This window comes from Sebastes fasciatus, chromosome 9, assembly GCF_043250625.1.
Source record: "Sebastes fasciatus isolate fSebFas1 chromosome 9, fSebFas1.pri, whole genome shotgun sequence".
Taxonomy (NCBI): Eukaryota; Metazoa; Chordata; class Actinopteri; order Perciformes; family Sebastidae; genus Sebastes; species Sebastes fasciatus.
This window is the reverse complement of record NC_133803.1, coordinates 8,855,797-8,871,489: the sequence shown is the minus strand read 5'-3', so window position 1 is coordinate 8,871,489 and position 15,693 is coordinate 8,855,797. Positions and strand designations below refer to the sequence as shown.

Below are 15,693 nucleotides of genomic sequence, written 5' to 3'. Positions count from 1 at the left end.
CGACAGTCATTGTCATTCCCGATCCAAGTCGACACCATACGACGGCCGTGTCGGGCTAAAAGTGGGCTGATATTGTGTAGGCTGAACCAGCCATTATTTTAGTGTGTGTGTAAGGATGCACTTGTGTGTTTTCTCAGCCAAGCAAACATTTTGTGACAAAGTCAGAAAAAGATGGATAAGTGTGTACTTTGTGGTTTAATCATAATAATGAAAGAAATGGCACATTTCAAAGAAATATTCTTTATAAAAATTTCAAATATATTTTATTCATTTACTTTTTTTGTAAAACAAAGATGTATTTCAGTAACAGAACTACTTACAGGTTAACTGATTAGAAAATATTGTCAAAGTTAAATTTTCATCTTTTACTGCTACGGCAACAGTGAATTCAGGTGCTATGTCTGTATGTATGATTCCTGCTTTCATACAATAGAAGTTTAACTGAAGCAAATTCAAAAACAGGTAAGTATAAAACAAATAAACATTTGAAGAGTGATAGTGAAAAACAGCAAGTACCAGAGACTTATCAACCCAACATTGTTGGTTCTGTCCAGAGTCTCTTTCTCTCTCTCTCTTTCTTTCTCCACTTGTTTTCAGGAAGATGTCTTCTCTGCTCTTAACCTCCTTCTCTCTCCAATTGAAAAAAGCAAAAAAAAATATTCAAGTTTCCCTCTTTCAGGCCACAAAAAACTGTACAAAGTCAGTGGAAGCATCCTCCAATCCGCCAGTCTGTCTCGTTCCATCGTTCTTCTTTCCCAGCAGGGATTAAAGAAAAAAAGCCCAGTTTTCTAATCATCTAGTATTCATCTGAATTACCTACTTTTTACATTATTAAAACATACAGTTAAGTGGATCATCTACATGTCTCTGCTTTGATGTTGTTCCTGGGAGCTCTGGCCCACTGCACAGCCCACTTGTACTGTAGCGTATCATTTCTCTCAGCTCTTTTTACACTGAAACAAACCCTACCTTCCCACTCTGTCTGTCTGTAATCATTACATTATCAAACACGTTTTCCCTCTGATAGTTGCCTCAAATCTTTAGGCTCCCATTTCTTAATGTCTTGATAAAGTTGCTGTAAGATATATTGTACAAATGATTTGTTCTGCTATATCACGAGAGGAAAGTAGAATTGCTAGGGAAGATTCTATTAAATCACAGGAGGGCTGGGGTGGATCAAAGTGTTTCCTTCAAATTGTTATAAAATCTGTGGTTTCTTTGGGGCTTTTATTATTAGGAGGGAGCTGCAGAGTACGCAGCTATTCCCCTCTCCAACATTAACATGTCTGATTCATCTAAGCAGATCAGGACGACCCCCTTGACAACCTGATTCATGTTAAAGCTGAGAAAATAAAAGCTTGGCTGCCCTCCGACCCCTATGTTGCGGGCTGGTAACAGATTTTGCAGGGATCTGGGGTTCAGGGACGCAGAATTGGGATCTACTTTGTGGAACAGGGTGGAATGTAGCGGGCGAACTCGTATTGTGCGAACGGCGCAGCGAGCCGCGTCACTGGAAGACGGTGTGGTAGGTGGGACACTGATGGGACTTCATATACTTGATGGCGAACTTGAGCTCCTTGCTCTTCTTGTCCCACTTGTGAATGGACATGAGCAGCAGTTGCTGGTCCACTTTGCGGCCCATGATGAGGAAGTTGGAGCCCAGGCTGTCCAGCTGGGCGCACGGGCAGTTGGCGCCATTCTTGATGTACAGGGTCAGCTTCTTCAGGTCCTTCTTCCTTAGAACGCCCTGCTTCAACACTTTCTTCTTCTTTTGCGCTGCGATCAGCTTCCGGTCGCCCTTCTCCTTCTTCACCTCCTTGATTTTCATCTTGAGGGCTGAGGGAGAAGAGAGGGAGAGACATTTTAACTCTATTGTATGAAACAGATATTTACATCCAGAAGCTGTTAGTGTGTCACTCGGATTCCCCTGTTCCTTTCTACTTTGAGCAGCTGTGACATTTTCTTCTTCCTGCAAGCACCAGCACTGAGCTCTGTGCTGTCCTGCCAGAGAAGCAGCTATTTTACACCTCTCCTGAGTATCATCATTTAAACTCTCCTGCAGCGTATAAAAACTGCATCCTGTGTGTGTATGTTTGTGTGTGTCTGACTTAGGGAAAACCCATAAATGAAAAAGGAGGACATGTTTTTGGAGTTACAAACTCTTTTTGATGCAAGTTCAAGTCGAGTCTTAAGCCCTTGAGGGTGAGTCTAAGTCACAAGTCGTTAAAGGCAAATTGCAAGTCAAGATGCAAATCTCTGAATGCTGACCCTTAAATCACATGTATGGCAATTAAACATTTTCCTTTCACAACTGGGTTAAACATGTTTTTTACATAACATTTTTATTGTTGCAGGATTTTACCATGTTAAATCTTGGGACATGCATGTTTTTGCTTCTCAAGTCAAGCAACGTATCCTCTTTTGTATGATGTCTTATGAGAAGTTATTACTCATTTTTTGTGCGTTTTCCTACAAATGTCCAGCAACACAACAAAGCAAACGTGTCAATTTATGCTCCAGTCTTTTCAAAATAAACATCCGTCTTTAGGTTTAGAAAAAGATAGACTTTGTTAGGTTTAGGCAGCAGAACTACTTAGTTAGGTTAAGGAAAAGATTGTGGTTTGGGTAAAATAACTCCGGAAGTGGCGTAACTTAAGTACGGAAGTTACGTAAACTACTTAGTTAGGTATAGGAAAAGATCATGGTTTGGGTTAATAGAACTCCGGAAGTGGCGTAACTTAAGTACGGAAGTTACGTGAGAAATAAATCAACGTTGACTTCTGGCTTCACACAGGGTATGAACATCGGACTCCTGGGCGGAAGTCCGGTGTTTTTTGAGCCATCCATCCACCCTGACGTCCTCCCTACGAGGCGTTCTTTATACTTCCTGGTTCACAATTACGTATGAATTGATTTCATGGGATATATGCGAATTACACTGCATTATTTTTTCATAGGTATAGCTATGAATAGTGTTTGAGAACTCAAGTCAAGCCTTTAGGGAGTTAGGTCTAAAGTAAGTGAAGTCTCACAGCAGTCAAGTCCAAGTCCTCATTTTTTGGACCTTACATTTGTACAACCAAAGATTACAGAACAGATAACCACTGTCTTTAGCATACGCAGAGTTTGGTTACAGCAAACTCCGGGTTATCAACATAATGAAGTACTGACTTGTATCTCCCGTCGAGCCTTGTGTTTATAAGTTTTCACGTGTGGAGGGATTAAAATTGAACTGCCAAGCATTTGAGAGAGGAATTCTCTGGGTGAACATTTTGACAGGTGAAATTAATCATGGGCCTTGCAAAGAGCGCGGGGTCGGTATGAAGCATCGCTATGTACCCAAGCCTGTTGGAAGATCGCCATTTCACTTCTCGCCTGCATAAACATCCCTCGGTACACTCTGATACGTATACAGCACATGCGAAGCGATAGCATGTTCCAGAAGAAAAGGAATGTGTGTGTTGAGTTGCCTCCTCATCAGCATCCTAATTCACATCCAGCACTTCACTGAGGGTGTGTGTTTGTGAATGAATGCATTCATGTGTATGTGTGTGTGTGCAGTACACATGGGAAAAATAAAATAATTTCCCTCCATGCTTCACTTTGAATGCCCACTCATATTCAGTCTTAAGTGATGCAGTGGGGCCCACTGTGCAACCTGGCCAGTGTCCTTATGACAAGCTGTGCCCACGTCTTTATACAAACTCACTTACTTTAAAGTGAGCAGAAGGGGCGTAGACGTAGAAAGAGAAGGGGAGAGAAGTGGGCTGTCATTTTGAGGAGAAACAGGTTTTCTGTAAGTTAAAGCAAGCAACCTCTTCTACCAGTCAGCCAGGTGTAGACTTCATGTCCGTGCCCTGCCAGACTCACTTCCCTCCCCCTTTCTATTCTACTCTTGTCATTTGGGCCACGCTGCAGGATGGTACAGCAAGGAATGCGGAGAGATCAGACATCAAAAGTAGACTGTAATAAAACACCAAATACAATATTCTCCGAAGGGGCGAACATTGTCCGAAGATGAATAGGTAACAACATTCACGAGGCGTGAGATCAAGACTGTAATCAGCTATCGCCCTATAGAATAACACCGTCGAGTCATTCTTGCCTTGATCTCCAGATCCATGCGTCACGGTTATCTCGACTTCTCTACTCATCCCCATCCAGTCACATACATTAATAAGCCAATAAAATGTCCGTCTTTGGCTCGCTATCTGCATTCACATGTTTCATTCTAATGAACAGAAAGAGTCTGATCCCCTCATGTGGGAAGATTGGATTGAGATGTGTAATCCTGAAATTAATCAGACAAATAAATATCTGTGATTCGGTAGTGTCATGAACGATTATGGGGGATGAGCCTATGTTTTGGCCGCAGCTCAGAGTGTGAGCGATGTGCGCAAAGACGTATTTTGTTGTTGCTGTTGGATGTGATGTGAAGGGCGTTTATTAACTTATGATTTATAATGGGTCGTGTTCTGTATATTCTGGCCATTTCGTAGGTGTGGGTGATAGTTTACAAAACTTGGTCTCTGCAGATATTTCCTCTGTGGGACACGACAGCATAGAAATATGTTTTTCAGCACCAGTCTGGCCACATTTCATTTGCAATTACACCATTCTCACTAATCTGTTCAGAAACATAAGCCATGTTCATGAGTCTCCCAAGGTTATGAGTTTTTTTTGTCACCATTTCTAGTTCAGAGTCTTATGACCAGAGAAAATAGAGAGCAGTATATCATTAACTCTAAAGACTGAGGCAATAGTCCATGCAAGCAGAAATTCAGCTGCTGTGGAGTATGATGGACCAAAAGCCTCGATGAGCAGAAATAATGGAATCATTATTTTCTGGCTCCGCGTGCAGGTCATTACTGTGGTGAAACTGGAATGCTGGAAAGTAGAAAGTTTAGAAAATGGCGTTGAATGGACATCAGGGACTGGAAGTTGTTATAATAATTTATCAATTTATGAAAAGAAAAGGGTTATGCTAGCAGAGGGAATAGTCTGTGAGTCTGTGCTCATTCTGACTATTTTGTAATACCCGCAAACGTGGTTTATCGAAACAGACTGAAACATAAATATGTAATGAAAAAAAATCAAAGCTTATTATTTTTATGTCCACCAAAAAAGTACTTTAAGTGTGGTTGGTTCTGGTGTCATTAAACATACATAAACATAAACTAAGGCTTTTTAAATGCAAATGTTTTTACAGTAATAAAGGACTGTGTTGATTATATTTTAATGTTGATAGATGCTTTTATTGACAGTAATGTACATGTGTATGAGATATAAGTTAGTTCAACCTAACCTTTAGCTAACTGGTGCCGCTCATAGACTGTATATAAGAAGTGGGCATAGTCACTCTGACATCACCCATTGGTTTGTGGACTGCCGTTGACAGTGACACTAGAGGGTGGAGCTAAGTACAACCGAATAAGACATTTTTAGGTGACCGAAATGTTATAATTAACTTTCAAGAACTTAAAACACACTGTGAAAGGGTTAAATTTCTAAGACAAAAATAGTCTGGGAGTTGAGACCAGAAGAAGACTTGAAACTAGCGAATGACACCATAAACTCATGTTTACAATGTTTACTGAGGTAATAAATCAAGTGAGAAGTAGGGTCATTTTCTCATAGACCTCTATACAATCAGACTTCTTTTTGCAACCAGAGGAGTCGCCCCCTGCTGGCTGTTTGAAAGAATGCAAGTTTAAGGCGCTTCCGCATTGGCTTCACTTCTCAGGCCTGGATGTTGCCCACTGGTGCAACTTATAGGAAAGAAAAGTTGCAGCAGCAGTTTAGCAGTCGATGTCGCCAACTATAGGCAAAGAAGACAATATCCGCTGCAGTTTTAATGTTTGTGCGACCTGCAGGCAATGGGTGTTCCAGCTGTAGTTTTTTTTTTCTGTTAAGGGCCCCACAAAGACAAAACCAGCCCTGCTGTGCATTCAACTGCCCCTTCTCCCTTGTACTGTACTGTATATGCGTCTATATACTGTATGCAGCTCTCACTCTTTAATTGATGTTACTTACCAAAGTCACTGGCGCAGTAATGCTCCATTATGTTGTCTGCTTTCAGCTCGTTGTCACACGGAGGGCACACCTTCGACACTGAGGGGACAGAAAAACAATTTGCCATTAGCAACTACACATAAGCACATTTCATAAAGGTTCTATTAAGGCCAGATTAGCTAATATCTAACGGCTGAGTTGAGGTCATTGTTAGTCAAGTGCAGTCAGCAAAACCAAAGCCGTGTCGGTATGAAATCGTTAAGCCCTGAGCACTTTTGAGGAACTTATTTGCAGCCCTCCCCCCCCTCCTCCTCTTGTCAGAGGCTATTTGCTGCGGATGCGAGTACACAGTCCAGCAAGCTGACTGATGTTTGCCCTGCAATTACACTGGACAAAATGTTTTTACTCTGGCCCTTGTATATTTTGGTGGTGCAGGCGTGGTCTTGGCTGTACAGAAAGGTAAACGGCGCTGCAGCGGGAGCAGCTGAGCATGGTGAAAAGTGATTCAGTACACAGACGCAGCCAGCACTTAGGCCACACAGCAACCACACATTGTGAAACAGCGAGGGGAAACCGAAGCAACAAGTTCAGTTTATTTTGAACTCAAAATTTATGGTCATGCCTGCTTTGCTCTAAAGCATGTTTAGCCTCACTAACTTTGATTTGGGACTTGATTGTTGTTATTGTGCACCCATACAACATGAGAGAGTAGTACAGGACCTACATGAAGTCTTTTTTATTTGTTTACTGCAAAAATCGCTTGTTTCTACAGCAGAAAAAAATGACAAAAGTATGGAAATATAATTCATTATCATGACATTTTGACTTAAACATCTTCTATCTGCCACTTAAACTCAATCTCTTCTTTCTCAGACACACAAACACACTCAGACAGGCTTCATACCGCCTTGCAATTTTCTCCAAAGGCTCTTCAATATAAAACTTTATTATGACAATTACTACATAAACTCCATGTAATCCCTGAAGGGCTGGTTGTAGCAATACATCAGTCCACTCATCCACAAAACAGAGCCTTGGGCCACTCGAGAGAACAAGGTATAATATTAGAAATGGTCAGGGAGAGAAGGATGTGGTATAGAAGTCGTTCCCACACCACATATATACACCTACAGGGCACTTAAATATCATAAGCAGCCCTTTTTTTGGGACGTCTGCTTATAGGGGAGCTAAATGTTTCTCTCATTCACTCACCACAATATCCAAAATATGTCCAGATCTCTACCCCCCTCTCTGTTTTCCTGTGTGTCTCACACTTACAAACACACACACGATTATTCTAGCACAGTCCAGGGCAGGCCCCTGGGTCAAAAGTCATGGTTCAAAGGTTATCACCCCAACCCAAACCTCAGCGTCTGGGCAGATAATGAGAGAGGTCAAAGTTTAGCATGCTTGGCTGCTCGGGTCGTGGGGAGGTGAACCCCCTAACCGCCACTGAGTGGATGTATGTGTGTGTCGGAGGGAGTTGAGCCATGTTCTTGTAGAGTAACTGCCAGTTTTTCCTCCTCTGAGGGTTCCCATGCATTCATGGGCAGGAGACCTGCGAGGCCTACAGAGTCAGGCCTCTTAATTGTCTGGTGCTGACATGAAGACTGGGACAAGTGCACGCAAACACGCGCACACACACACGGATCAAGAGATGTCTGTTTTGAATGATTCCCTTGTAGCTGTTACGTCTTATTCAGACTCGGCGGTAATTCATTCTGGTTTCACAGGGGTGGTATGTTGGCAGGAGGCCCAGTCGCGTTGATGCCAGAGCATGTGTCAGGAGAAAGCAGCCCCTCCACGAAACTTAGTTGAGCTTGGACCGAAAACCACCATTTGGACGCCGCTGAGAAATCAATTAAGCGACGACTGCCCTCATCATGTTCTGCTCTCCGTCGAGGGAGTCACCGTCATGTTCTGATGGGATTCACTGCTGCATGGCTCGGTGTGTTTTTTTTTCCTGGACGCATTTCTACTCAGCAAATATTTTGACATTAGGTCATTCATGTATTTTGCCATCATCTCAAAGCAGTTTAGGAATTTTTTTTACCATGTGATTGAATTGTGAAAATGATGTTCTCGCTTTGGTTGACTTTGGACTCGACTGCCTCTTGTGTGCTGCTTTCCGTCATCTACGTGCTGCTGGGTCATAGAATTAATCACAGAAACGTATATGTTTCCATTCACGGTGACGAATGTTCTAATATTGTCTCTCAGAGCTGTTGTTCTGGAAGATGAGGACGTTGGGAGTTGATGATTGAGGGTAAGAGGAAAGGGATGATGGGAGTAGGGTGAGTAGGGAGGTGGTCTGTTGGAAAGCCCTGCTGTTAATCTTCAAGCAGCAAGCCAGAGTGGAAATGATGTACGGCAAGAGTCCAGCAATTTAACTGCACAACTTCACTTAGTCATAGCTCTGAGGTTAATATCACTTTCTCCATTTCAGTCTCCCTCCCTTGCTTTCTTTTCTTTTGTCTCTTGTCCCCCCTCTCACTCCTTTTCTCCTCTCTTTCACATAACCTGATTTAGTATTTTTTAACAAATTAGAGAGGCTGATTGAAAATGCAACAAAATCTCCTCAATATCAGAATAAACTTCTTAAATTAGCTTAATAAACTTTTGATGTTAATGATAAAGATGTGAAAAGTCATTTGTCAAATAATGACATACTTTTGGAATAAAAGGCCCCATAAAGAAGTGCCATTGTGCACCTATGTGAAATGTTGTCTCTAAAATATTTGTCCATGTGACCTTCAATCATATCATCATCATAATTTTCTTCTAATTAGTTGGTGCAGTAGGAAATTGCTGTGCAATTATTTAATTTCGTATCATCACTAAGTGACTAAAAGAGCAGAAACGCCTTGAGTCCAACCATTTGTCATTACGTTACATTTAGGGCTGACCCGAATGCTTAGAAGCTTCGAAGCTTCGTCCATTGCCATGGTGATCGACCTCCAAATCATTCCAATGCTTTGTTTTTTTTGTTTCTTTTGTAATAATAATATCTAAATCCCCAAAATAGCCCATGAAATAAGCAATAATCCCACGACATTATTCATATTCAACATTAATTATTATTAGTTATTCTCAGACGGATATCGCTGTTTGCTGTGTGTAGAGGTGCGTGTGTGTACAGTAGTGTGGCAGCGACACTATCCCGAGTACTGAAACGGGGGAGATGGAGACAGACGGACACAAAAACATGTGCGCCTGCTGCGCTGCACCGCGCTACGAAGCTTCGAATACCTTCAAGTATTTCTCACTGAAGCTTCAAAGCCCAAAAAATGGTATTCTGGACAACCCTGATTTCACAAATTTGCTTAAAATCAATTTTACAGCCCGTCTCTTTCACACACACACACACACACACACACACACACACACACATATCCTCACACAAAAGATCACCAGATCTAACAATATCGTCATCCGATCCCCGGCCGTGTCTTGCGCCTCGTCCCCTGCAGCCTGAGCATCACGGCGACTTTTATGGGAAGAACGTTCCATGTAAAGTATGCGCGGGTCACTATCTCATGCCTCATTTGGGCCCTTTAAGTTACGAGCAGCAACACTTATGACATAAAACGGTACTGTGCCGGAGATGAAATGCAGCGTGTGATTTATGTCGGAGGGCCTAACATCTGTTTAAATGCGGCATGCAGACGGACAGAGGAGGACTTAAACGCGGCCCACAGGCAGCCCCCGGGGCCCCTAAAACACAGCACGCTCCTTGCATCTGTAGGAATCCTATACAGAAGAGAAAATACATTCTCAAAAGGCTGAGGCAGTCTTCCATGCACGGAGCATTGGATCACATTTTCCCTTTCATATAGCAGCCAGGGCCACATGAGTAGCGCCCATTGTGCTGCTGGGGACCTGACAGCGCTGCCTGTCTCCTTTAGCACGGTTGTAACTTACACTAGCCGCATCAATGAGTACGGCGAGGACAGACAATATCTTTCACACCATGCAATTTCAACGACTTTCACCGGACAACGTGCATATTGTCTTGAAGAGCATTTTCTTGCGGCCATTTGAGTTACGGAGTTTACCCCATGTATGCACTTAAACAGACGGTGCAGAATCCCACCTATCACACCTGTTGATTTGCTGATGCTGACAGCAGCTAACGGTAGCATCGTTAAATAAGGTGGAGTTGATGGGCGGCATTAACTATGCCCTGCCAGACAGACTGGGCTCAGCTGGCCTTCTTTGCTCCCTGGATGCCTGTGCCCTCTTTTGTCAGCAGTCTGCTTGTCTTCCCTGGTATAATATCTACAGACTTGTGTTTCACATAATCACACCCCATGGGCCTCTGTTACACACACACACATGCAAAAAAAAATAATCCACACACACACAACCTGAGCTCAGGTGGCGGTGGTGTTCCTCTCAGTTTTGGCTATGATAGAGAGGTGGAAAGTGAATCTGACTCTGTACTGTTAGTTTCCACAGGAGCCCTCGAACCGTGCTATATCATGTAATTGCAGAATAGCTCAGATAGCATCGGGGCCTCCCGGACAGGGAGAGCAGCAGGTAGAACAGTCACTTAATTCCTGCGATTGATCCAACTCCCAGAAATTCACCTGGATTACCGCAGGAGTCCTCATATGATCCTGCGCGAAGAAAATCATCTATGTCCTTTGACATAGAGGGTTCCTGGGATACTCACTTCTTTGCTGAAATTCCTTTTTATTATTGCTGGCTGTGTTTGTTTGTGTGTGTGTGTGTGTGTGTGTGTGTGTGTGTGTGTGTGTGTGTGTGTGTTTTTAGAGCCAAATTCTTGTCCTCAGGATGGCCTCATCGGCACATCTGAGAATCTCTGGTTCTTAACAAAATGTCAGTGACTGAGCCTTCAGGCTAGAAGTGATATGGGTTCACTCTCAGTTTCAAACACACACACTTTCACACTCTGACACACACACACACACACACTCACACCCACACGTACGCAAGCACATACTCAAATCTAATTGTTTAACTCCACCAATATTCCATTTTTGATTTATTCTTAAAAGATTTAACTCAACATATGTCGTCTTTTTTAACTAAGACCTCTGTACACATTTGCTGATCTCGCACCACTCTTTGTAATCTAGCCGCGTCCGATCATTATTTGATTAGATAGGATCAACAAACAGTTGCCTGTTTGAGGAGGTGACGGACGAAGTCGAAGCCGCCTCTCTCTCACAGGGAACATGTAAGAGAAAGAGTTATGGCCCTGCAAAGCCAAAGTGTCACATAGTTGATACTCGTCCTACAAAAACAGCACAGCCATTTCCCCTAATGGAATAAGTCAGCTCCGCATGAATTCACCAGAGGATCTTGAAACGATCTAGATAGTCAGATATCAGTGTGCTGCAAAACATTATTGATAAAAAGCACAGATATGTCACACATATTGTTGTGATTGACAGGACTAAAATTATGTTTTGGCATTGTTGGCTTTCATTTTTAGTGCTTTGGTGAATCAGCATAATCAAGTTGAGGAAAACACATTTACTGTGCATATCAAGTGAAATATCAACACACAGGAACCCAGAGTAGATGAGGAATGGCGATAAACGGTTAAAGGCAAGAAGTGGAATAATGAGAATAATAAAGCGTTTTCCTTCGAGTCCTTATTGAAAGCAGAGAGGCAGACACTTTTTTGTGCTGCAGGAAGCAGCTTTTTTCCCCATTCTCCACTCTGTCTGCCTCTCTTTACTCTCCCGCTTCCCTCTCCTTTCACTCCGCTCCATTGGGCTCTCTCAGGGACAATCACACTTTAGCCATTCCCATTCTCTGCCTGCCTCTCTTGTCCTGTCATGTCGACTAATTAGTGGGAGCTCAGTAATTGGCCTTCTAGCTAATTGGCCCGCTGGCTGCCAGACCCAACAAAGGCCTATAGCAGGCTGGGACACAGTGGGGACTGTCCCCCTTCACTGTCTAAAGACTCTCATCAACTCCCTCTCTCCCCCTCTCAGCACTGACTGCCTTTGTGAAGAGGCTGCTTAAGTAGTCGCGGTGCACACACACACACACACACACACATGCACACACCTTTTTCTCTCTATTTAGTTCCCACTCGCCCTCTCACAGCTCACTATTGGCCCATCTGTCTGCCCTCTTACTCCTTGCCTGTGAAAAAATGATATAATATTTTCCATTTTTCTCCCCAGAGTAGTAATTTTCCTTCTTATTTCATCCATCTTATTTGTTCATTTATTGACACTCTGCAGACAAGCTTTGTGAGTTGCATGCATGACAGCTTTGAAATAAGACATTCACTCAGTTAGATTGATGGATGAGCTGTTTGCTGGATGTCTGCTGATAAAGGTGTGTGTGTGTGTTTCTGCATGTGAGTGCGTGTCACCTTTTCGGTTAGGATGTGTTTTTACATCTCAGTCCATTAATCTTAACTCAGTGAGCGATCTGGCCGTCGGAGTCTCTCACAGTCTCCTGTCTGTCTCTTTCTCTCTCTCAGTCTGTCTCTGTCCCTCCCTGAGGCGTACGGAGATGGCAGCCGTCCTCAACTGTCCACTTACTGCTTTCCCCTGTAGCTTCTTCCTGCTCTCGTCTCTCTCACCGACTCTGGATAGTCTCTCACTTAAAGTTCCATCTGTCATCATTGCAGCAAGGGGAAACCACATGAGCCTCACAGCCGTGTTCGGGCTTCTCGCTGTTTCTGACTTTGCAGGCTCTTGAACACTCATCTGTCTTAGTAATGTTGTTAGCGGGAGTCCTGGAATTTACAACGCAAAGGCAAACTATAGTGTCTTATTTTTGGATTTGTGTCTGCACAACACGAGTCATAGTGTAGCAAGAATTTCATCTTATTAATTATAATTATTTCATTTTTTGAACCCATTTTAAATACATGCAAATGTGTGTATTGATATTTCTTACTAAAATGCACTTCAGACCTCATTAAAAACAGTTTTGGACAGAATATTAACAAGCTACAGCATGCTTTTTATGCTGGAAAAGTTTTATTTTGAAATTATTTATTGATTTATTCAACTTGAATTGATTATAATTAGCTCGTCACATGACATTTTGTATTTTGAGAGGACATTTAAATAGAGTTACTGCAAAATGTCATGTTAGCTCAAGCTAAGCTAACTCAACTTCTTTAGGATCCATACTAAAATGAAAGTTATTGACACTCTTGTCGACATTTATCTTGTATGTGTGCGTAGAGGATTTTGTGTGTGATATATATACATATAATGAGGGTGTGTGTTAGTGTATGTGTGCACTTAGCTGCCCTACCTGGTGGCTGGGTCGCCTGGTTCCCAGTGAACTGCATGGGGATGCAGAGGTCGTTATCAATGGGAAACTTATCACAGGTCAGCATCTCTGGCCAGGGGAAGCCGTAGGTCTCCATCACCGGAGCACAGCTGTCCCTCACGGCCTCACACAGCGAGCGGCAGGGATAGATGGGTCTGTCCAGGCACACCGGTGCAAACAGCGAGCACAAGAAGACCTGGGTGTCAGCATGGCACCGTTTGGCCAGGAGGGGCACCCAGCTGCCCGCCTGCTGCTTGACCTCTGGCATGGTCTCGTGGTCCAGGAGGTTGGGCAGCCTCATCTTCTTGTAGCCCACGTTGTGGCACAGGCGCAGGTCAGCTGGTATGTCCACACACTGGGGCTGCTTGGTGTAGAAGCGGCCATTGTGGAAGTTGTCCGACTGCCAGCTGTAGTAGTCGTACTCATCTGCGGCCGAGACGGTGAGGAGGAGGAGGAGGAGGGAGAAGAGCGACAGGCCCAGTGCCAAGCTGAAGGAGCCCTGGGTTAATGCCCACCTGGGGCTCTTTTGTCCGTGTGCCATGCCTCTCTGAGCCCGAAACCAACAATTCAAGAAGGTTGTATCCAAAGTCTCCAAAGTGACTCAGTGAAGACAAAACGCAGAGAGAAGAGAGCAACAAGTGGGGCAAGCGTACAAGCTGTAATCCCTTTTTTTTGTCCTGAGTACGGACGCCGTGGGTTGAAAACAAAGTGTTTAATTCCCTTCTTCCCTGGAGAGTCGGCCCTCTAAGCCTCCCTGCAACACCTCCCTGTGTGTATGTGTGTGCATGTGTGTGTGCCTCAGGTAGTGGCGTGGGGAGGCAGCAGTCAAGGAAGGGTGAGCACAGGACTGCTTACTTTCTAACTTTCCCTGATTTCTCACTCTCCTTCCCTCTCCCTCTCTTATAGAACTGTCTCCAGCCCTCCCCTGCTCTCTGTCTATCAGTCTGTAGCTATACTGAGGAGTACCTTAGGTTTTAAGAGGCAGTGGTAGCTGCTCTCTGCGGCTGCCTGCCCCCTAGCAGGCTCCCAGACCGCTCACCTTCCTACTGGCCTACCCTGCACTCACTCACGACAGCCTCGGCCAATCACAACCCAGGGGGAGGCTCCCAGCGGCCTCCAGGACACTCCTCCTACCCCTTGTCCTCCACAAAACCCCTCCTCTACAACAAGTTAACATGAGAGAGAAAGAGAGAGAGAGAGAACACACTATGGCAGATTTTTTTTTTTACATTCATCCCTCTAATATGCACAAGATTCTTTTGGTCAGAAACACACCCATAAAACACTCATAGCAGACATTGTCACCCTCTTAGTCATACTGTTTTTCTCATACATTTATAAACTTTCTACATTTACTCAACAAGCTGCACATAACAAATGATGTCTTACCATTCAAGCCTACACACTTCATTAGCTCGAAACAGTCTGGCGTTAACGGGCTTCTGCTGGCGTCAACAGTGAGAAAACGTACTCGCACAAGCGCAAATAGATGTGCGAGAAATCCTGGAGGAGAAAGTGAATGAAGTGGGTGGGAGAGTGCTGCAGTGAGGTTACTGAGTGTGGGCTGTGCAGCTACAGGTGGCTAGGTGGTTTACCCGCGCTATGGGAGTTATGCTAATGTGTATGTTGGCTGTGAATAGAGGCACGCTGCCCCTCTGTCTCTTTCTATCAGTGCCACTGACACAGTGAGGGCCTTCGCCTTGGCAGCAAATTCACTAGAAGGGTTTCACATTCAGACTCAAAGGGCCGTAGCCGTGTGAGCAGGATGTGGGATCGGTGGCTCACACGGAGGGTGTTCTCGCATCTTGCATTTGATCTGCGTCACGCATTAATGCGTTCGCTCATGTGAATGGGCTGCGAATGCAGGCTCATACAAATGATAGTAAAAAAGTTTGTTTGCTGGCGTGTTTTTATCATGATATAGAAGGATTGTCAGGACACAATACTGCGGCAGGATACCGCTGACACTGAGATGAAGTAAAAAGACACGAGATTTTGGATTATTATTATTATCTGTATGCGGCAGAACAAACAAGGAGACTTGGAAAAACAGTCGGAGGTGTACTTGGATGAGAATGAGAGACAGTATTGTTCTTTGCCTGCAGCGTAGAAGAGCAAATTCCAGAAACAGCGGTCAGTCTATAAAATCTAATTCAATAAGATGAAATCAAATAGATAAAGATCAATATCAAGAGACCAGGCACATCAATAGAACCCTCCACATTATCCATATAGTTTTACAGTATCCTGACCACATTTATTTCCAAAGGCAGGGGATTGTGAATAAGATTACTGCATCTAATCATTTTTTTAACTTGAGAATGGAGTTGAACGTGGTTCAACCTTATCTTCCCCAGCTACAGTTTAAATCCCTGTTGACTTATTGGTGTGTTGCAGATGCTGCCG

General features: G+C 43.7%; 1 protein-coding gene across 1 annotated transcript; it reads right to left on the bottom strand.

Annotated features, from left to right (window-relative positions):
• Positions 1-235: 235 nt before the first annotated feature.
• Positions 236-14,298, bottom strand: sfrp5 (secreted frizzled-related protein 5). Its single transcript, XM_074645833.1, has 3 exons — positions 13,270-14,298; positions 6,034-6,111; positions 236-1,836 (listed from the first exon to the last, which is right to left on the bottom strand). The coding sequence occupies exons 1-3, from the start codon at positions 13,826-13,828 to the stop codon at positions 1,508-1,510; spliced, it is 966 nt and encodes a 321-aa protein (XP_074501934.1). The 5' UTR covers positions 13,829-14,298; the 3' UTR covers positions 236-1,507.
• Positions 14,299-15,693: the final 1,395 nt, after the last annotated feature.

Bases quoted from the DNA above. Each gene is read 5' to 3' on its own strand.
- sfrp5 (XM_074645833.1), bottom strand. From the start codon at position 13,828: ATGGCACACGGACAAAAGAGCCCCAGGTGGGCATTAACCCAGGGCTCC. The intron at 6,112-13,269 runs GTAGGGCAGCTA...CTGTCCCCTCAG, and splicing joins CCAGGCGACCCAGCCACCAG to TGTCGAAGGTGTGCCCTCCG. The intron at 1,837-6,033 runs GTAAGTAACATC...CTTCTCCCTCAG, and splicing joins TTACTGCGCCAGTGACTTTG to CCCTCAAGATGAAAATCAAG.